Raw genomic sequence first — 7,170 nt, 5'->3', positions numbered from 1 at the left:
AGGGAGCGCTTACAGGTGGCGTTTTAAAACACATAACAGCTGAGGAGAGGTGATTTGCATTTACAAAACACAATGTAAACATGATGTTAACATTTGTGTCTACAAAACGCATAGTAACAGTAATGTAATTAGGCAAATCACCGCTGTTGTTACGCGTTCCAAAATGCTATCAACCCTTAACATCATGTGTGACCGCAACTTCATATGTCATTTCATGGGGTGTGACTACAGTGATTAAAAATGCAGGGCACAACCTCAAATCCAACTGTACGTGCGTGTACACAAATAGCCCTTTTGTATTTGACCATGAGCTTAACACACTTGTGCCATGTAGGTTTTTGGATTTATGCAAGAAGATTTCCAGCTCACTTCCCCTTTAATGCCTCCACATTTATAGCAAGGGGCCAACCTGTTGCAGGGACAAATGACTCAGAGAACAGTGTTAAAAAAAAAAAAAACAACAAAAAAAAAAAAAAAAAAAAAAAAAAACACACACTATCTCCAATATGTCCCTTTTTGGATTTTATCACAAAGTTGAAATAAAGCCTTGTTCACACTGTTCTTTGGAGCCAGATCTGGATTTTCTTCTATTGAGGTTTTGGATATGCATCCTCCCTCTACATGATATCCAAATCAATGCTACGATAAAATGTCTAGAACTACAAGCACTGTACACAGGAAAATTGTAAGACATGGAAATACATACACACTTTAGGAATTTAATATATATTTTTTTAATTAATGGCCAATTTGTAGTTGGGCTTCACTTTTTTATGAAAGAACTATAACTGCCAGCAACCAAATAGACCATTCATGTAGTGATAAACATAAACCTGTTCTTTCACATTAGAGATTTAGAGTTTTTGTTAGCAGCACACCATTGGCATTGAAGTAAATCCAGCTCAGTGTTGAAGTATCAACTGTATTATCTGAAAATAAGACTTTTTGCATATACAGTAAAAACTTAAGATTTCTAAACCACTGCTTGGCACTAATGTCAAGCAAAGTTACTAAGCACTTAAAAGCTGTAGAATTTTTTTCACACGGTTTGTGTATTCTCCTTATCTTCAGCGTAACGTGGAAAGGCTTCACCAAGGAGGGGTTGAAGTACATCACTCTTTTTGCTCCTGCGTCGCACAGCACAACTGGTACCCGCAAATATTATAGCCACAAGAACCAAAGCTGCTATAACTGCTACAGTGATAATCTCTGTACTGCTTAATGCCCGACCTAGAGAGGGAACAGTCAGATTATGAAACCATTATTTCCCATCCATGCAATACAGGCATTACAAGATTCCCATTGAGTATAAGGAAGTGTGATGTAATGAGGACCTGTTATTTCTGCGAAGGCCACATCTGATTTGTTCTAGTAACTTAATGAAGCTCTGTGATCGGGTGGGGATAACACGGACCTGTCTTTCCACAGCCTTTTATTATTACATGCAATATTTTGAAACTATACATCCTTTACAAAATGCGTTTTCTACTCTCCACTGACCTCAGAATGCCAAAACACAACCAAGACTTAATTTTAAAAGTTTGCCAACATTCCAATTGGTGTCAGTTATACCCCCACCTTCAATTCTATAGCTACTTGTTAAACACTACATCTTTTATATAGCCATCAGGCTTAGCATATTATGAATATATAATGTATAAAATGTATTCAGGATTTTAACAGTTTGGCTACTTACTCGGCCACTGGACTTCATATGAATATCCAAGGTTGTCTGGAGCCAAGACATACATTTCATTATTGGTCACTGGAGGCCAGAATGGAACCATGTTGTATTGCCTGTTATGACCGATCGGTGCATTTTCCAGTGGATACTGATTAAATTCTAAATATTACAAGCAAAAAGTATAGAGGAACAAGTTAATCCACAAATCCTGAAATCTGAAACAAACTACATAATGAACAATCTGAAAAAGCTAGTGCTAGTTCAAGTTATTAGAACTGTCCCAAACAACTGGCCCACAAGGTTTCATAGCCCAGTTCGCCAACATGCCAGTAGTAGAAGTACTTTCTAAGCTACAAACTCTGGCAGGAATAGGACCTGTCCTATAATTTGCGGCTAGGGCAATTGGCAAATACATCATGGCTATGTGCATCAGATAGAGAGATATATATATTACACACACACACGTGATAGCCTTTAAAACAAGGTCTAGCAGCTGCCCAAAAACATTAGTGTGCACAAGGCCTTAATGTTGCAAAACACTAAAAATAAATAAATTCCTTGTGTCGGGAACTATAAAGCTTTCCACTGAAATTATCAGCAGTATAATCAATAAGCATTTTTTCAGACTGCAGTTATTTAATTATGGGACATTAGTAGGAGTATCGTACCTGTACTATGCCTCCTCAACCATTCATCAAAGACTGCATCAGTAAAGGTGTGAAGCAACACAAAGATTGGATCATTTGGAGACAAGTGAGTTTGCCCTCCAGTACCATTTAGGAATAGATGAGCTAGATTATGGAGACTTCTTACGGTGGGGTTATATTGTCCTGATGGTTCACTGTAACCTACGATAGTAGAAGAAAAAAAAATTCATTGCACAAATTTCTTAATGCTCCTCCATTATTGAACATTTGCACAGCTTTTACCTTCAATAGTATTCCGAAAACTTTCTGTAGAGTCTGAGAAAAATGGAGGTGTATCAAACAAATTGACCTCTAAGCAGAGAAGTACATCTTCTGGTTCTGGAAGCCTCTGTACCATTGGGCGAGCAACATTTCCAGCAGGATTTCTTCTGATGGAACTCCCTGCTGTGCCTGTGAGGAGACAAGTTTAAGATGTCAAAATAGCCTTGACCCACACATTGAATGCTAGTCAAATATAAGCTTACCTTATAGCAAATACTTACTATTACAAATTGTACCCAAGCTTTCATAATCCTCCACAAATTCACAGACAACTTGCCAACGAGAGAACACAGAGTTAGGACTTAACAGATTCTGATCAAAATTACTTCTTGCACCCATCAGGTCATCTCTACAAATGTCACATTCATTTCCACCAATAGCAAAGTTCCAGTAAGGAAGTGCAAAGGAAGGATCATGCAAAAGGTTCTAAAACACAAAGACAGATCATTTATCCAGCGAATAAACTTGGGAGTTGCAAACAAAATGTCAGTTTAATGACAGTCTAGTCTGATCTGTGCAGTGTTCAATCTTGGGCATAAGCCAAAAGCAGACACACGTTAAGGGGCCTCACTGACCTATAACCAGGATAGAGAAATCCATTTGCTAGCCGAGTTGAAAGCATCCATGTTTGTGCAGTATTCCCTACTACACACATGTGGATGCAATCCTCATTCACTTCTATAGGAACGTACAGTAACACTTTTATAGCAGTTTGTCCTTTGCAATAATATTAGCACTATGCATTTTTCCTTTTCTATATAAAAAAAAACAAAAAAACAAAAAACAAAACACCACACTAACAGTCAAACTTGCCTTGCCAAACAAAATAAAACCAAAATACAAGGATTACTTCTTCAGGAATTCCCTTGTCCCCAGTTTTGTTATTCTCATTTTTGTAATATACATTAAAATAGACCTTCTCATTAAGAGTCATATGCCTAGGGTCCATCCGAATACCAGATAAAAACAAATTAATGCGCCCTGTAAGGAATTATGCAAAAGGAGAAAAAAAAATTAGTACCTGTATGTCTCTTTCCAGTTGCAACAAATGGAATCTGTGCCAGGTAAGGAAAGCAGGACCCTCATGAGAGAAATCTATGCCACCAACACTCCCCTGACCTTGGCCAAGAAAAGTCTTGCTGACGCTGTAGTAATGGGTCCAAACAAAGAAATCGTAAACTGAAATATTCTCAAAGTTAGTAGTGTTTCTTTCTCGATCAATAAGCTCATTGAAATGGCGAGTTGCAATGACGTAGTCTGGATGCACAGTGTTTTTTGCAAGATCAAGTGCATTTATGAAGCGTTGTCTCTCTTCAGCGCGCAAATCCAATATATTTCTTCTCACTACAACATAGCATATCAAATTGCAGGATATTACAACTTTTATTTTATTACTCAGCATTAACTGTAACAACAAGGGTTTGGTTATTACACGCTTTTAAACACATTTAACCCATTTCAAGTATAGCAAATTATAGCATAAGCATTCCTACAAGTTATGAGTATGGGCGTGTGTATATAGTAAAATCTCTCCCAAGACATTACAGTTTATATGACTCGATTGCCCAAGATTAAAACTACAGCATTACAATATATACACTTTGTTTTGTTATACATTCATAGTTTCATAGTTTATATGGTTGAAAAAAGACACTTGTCCATCAAGTTCAACCAAGGTAGGGATGGGATTGGATGAGGAAGGGATTTAGGGGAAACAAGTATAGTTGTCAGTGTTTCATGTACAAAAGGTTTCTGTAATTACCTTTATATATAATGTTTTATTAATGAAGGGCTGCAGTGTATATTTGCTAAATAATAAAGTCTGAAGCATAATGCAAAAAAATAAAATAAAAAGTTACATATAGGGAAAATGTATTACTACTTACCTACTACAAGTGGTTGGTCACAATTATCCCCACTCCATCCAGGTCTGCAGCTGCCACAGTTATAACCATAGAACCGACCATTACATATACACGTCCGGTTGAAAAACCGAATGGGCCATTGTTCACGATCATCTGTTCCATCAAGGCTATATTGGGGTCCATGAGGCCTGGTGTCCACAGTGACAGGTCCACACAGCCCACGACCTACAGTAAAGCCACACCGGTCGCTTGCATCTGGAGACAGTTGAGGAAATACACCTGGGCAGCACTCGCCACTCACTAATGCTTCTGGAGTGGCACACTGACGAGGAAATTGGGCAGACGTCAGGTCATGAAAGAGTGCAAACACCAAAGCTACCACGCAGGAGCTCAATGATCTATAGCACAGCATGGTTGTGTTCTAGACAGTCACTGCTGAAAGAACAAAAAACAAAGAGTGAGCAGTCATAACATTTAAAGCCTATAATAAAATACTGTGAAATGCAGCCTCATGAGGAGGAGTCTCGCATCAAAGCTGGGAGGTTCTGTTGTCATACACCGAGTAAAACCCACATAATAGGAAGATTAGCAGAAGGCATGATGACTGTAATATTCAACTTGCTCTGACATAGGTCAAAGATGCTGAAGACCCCCTGCCAAATTAGGAGTCAAATATGCTGTAACCACTAATGTGCTATGGGAATAACATGGCATACACTGATGAAAGATCATGCGACACACACTCGATTAAAGGTAAACAGTAAAAGCTTTAGGTCACTTACCTCGACTTATGGGTGCAGTCATTGTCCTTTCATCATTAAAACTAATATTTTACACTCAGAACTTTCTTGGATGCTTAATAATCCCGCTAATAATTTTGACACCTTTGGTACAAAACACTTATAAATTCTTTCTTCTCCAGCAGCAGATCTATTTACACCAAGTATCTATTTCCTTCATTGTTCTGCTCATATCCTTCTCAGGATGCTTTACATTAGTCATTTTTTGCCATTTGTGTGGTTTGACAGTCACAGAGAAACATGTAAATACTAGAAAAATTGTTTCTACCCAAACAGTAGAAACATCAGGAAATTTCTCAGTTACTGCACAGTTTCTGCAAATCCATAAAAAGCTTAATCTATACAGTGAAGCCAAAGCACAACAGAAGACGCACAACAGACAAAGCATTCATGAGCATACAGCCAGTAACAGTACCTGTAATATTCTGCACCACCTTGTTTCCAGCTAGCAGATTTCCTAAAGCCTTTAGTTTGTTTTATGCTTCATTACTTAATAATCCCTTTGATGCAGTCAAGAGAGTTTCCCTGCCCACTCTAATCCTTTTATACTAGTGTAGCTCACCCAGCACATGACCACTTACATGCTGATTGCCTTGTGACCACAAGGTCCTATCATGGGTCAGAGGCAAACTGACCAGGCATTCCTAAAACTTAAAGATGCTTTGATTCACATCTTTGCCCTTAAACTTTTCTTCATGCAATCATTTCCCACCCTTGAAAGACATCTTAAGAAGAGAGTAATTGTCATGTTAGAGCTGTATCACACGGTCATTATAGGGTGAAGCTTTTTTATAAAGCTTGCTGCATCAAAACACTGATACTCACTCAGCTGCTGAGACAGGCTCTGAGCTTTCCACACTCTGATATTTATTGCAATCAGGATTTCATTACCAAATAAACGCCCCCTGTGTTTAATGAAAAAGTACCAACAAACATTAAGCAAAAAAATATTAATCATACAAACAATAAAAATTATATTTATCTATATTTCTGTTAGCATTGTTCACACAATCTAGATGAAATGCAGTGATTGTTTGGTCACAAAGCCACTAGAAAAAAATATTTTCGGCTCTATTTTTACCACGGTTATGAAATGCAGTTATTTTTCTTTTATAGTTGAACGATATTTAACATTCATTTAACCCACTTTAACCCCTTAAGGACGCAGGGTTTTTGCGCACATTTATCGCTCTCCGGCTGCAGTCACGCGTACCGCTAAGCGTTCGTTCATAACGCAACGCTAGCGCACAGGAGGAGGTCCTCTACCCGTACGCACATGCGTTTCCAGAGAAACAATCGCATGTGCTTTCGGGCAGAGGACCTCCCCCTGTGCGCTAGCGTTGCGTTATGACAGACGCTTAGCGGTACGTGTGACCGCAGCCTCCACCTTCAAAGATCCATAACTTTTTCATTTTTCCGTGTACAGAGCTGTGTGAGGGCTTATTTTATGCATAACAAATTTTACTTCTCCGTCACATTATTTATTATTCCATGCCATGTATTGGGAAGCTGAAAAAAAATTCCAAATGTGGAAAAATTGGAAAAAAAATCACTTTCATGTCACGTTCTTGTGGGCTCAGTTTTATGGCTTTCACTGTGAGCTCCAAATAACACGTGTACTTTATTCTTGGGTTCGGTACGATCGCTGTGATACCAAATTTATACAGGTTTTATTGTTTTTTAATACATTTTCAAAAATTAAACGAATGTGTACAAAAAAGAAAGAAAAAAGCCGATGTTTTCATTGCTATAATTTTGAGGACGCAAAGTCGCATTTTGGACATTTGGGCGTCATTTTCCGTTATGGGGGTGATTGCTGGCAATAACCGTTTTTATATTTTGATAGATCGGGC

At 38.2% G+C, this 7,170-nt stretch overlaps 1 protein-coding gene across 1 annotated transcript; it reads right to left on the bottom strand.

The window, feature by feature from the left end:
* Positions 1 to 496: 496 nt before the first annotated feature.
* TYRP1 (tyrosinase related protein 1) lies at positions 497 to 5,889 on the bottom strand. Its single transcript, XM_072152645.1, has 8 exons — positions 5,733 to 5,889; positions 4,539 to 4,952; positions 3,674 to 3,996; positions 2,874 to 3,078; positions 2,614 to 2,781; positions 2,353 to 2,532; positions 1,697 to 1,843; positions 497 to 1,230 (listed from the first exon to the last, which is right to left on the bottom strand). Exons 2-8 carry the CDS (start codon positions 4,927 to 4,929, stop codon positions 1,040 to 1,042), a joined length of 1,605 nt encoding a protein of 534 aa, XP_072008746.1. The 5' UTR covers positions 4,930 to 4,952; positions 5,733 to 5,889; the 3' UTR covers positions 497 to 1,039.
* Between the last annotated feature and the right edge of the window lie 1,281 nt (positions 5,890 to 7,170).

This window comes from Engystomops pustulosus, chromosome 1, assembly GCF_040894005.1.
Source record: "Engystomops pustulosus chromosome 1, aEngPut4.maternal, whole genome shotgun sequence".
Lineage (NCBI taxonomy): Eukaryota > Metazoa > Chordata > Amphibia > Anura > Leptodactylidae > Engystomops > Engystomops pustulosus.
The sequence above is the reverse complement of the archived record's forward strand: the minus strand, read 5'-3'. Positions and strand labels throughout refer to the sequence as shown.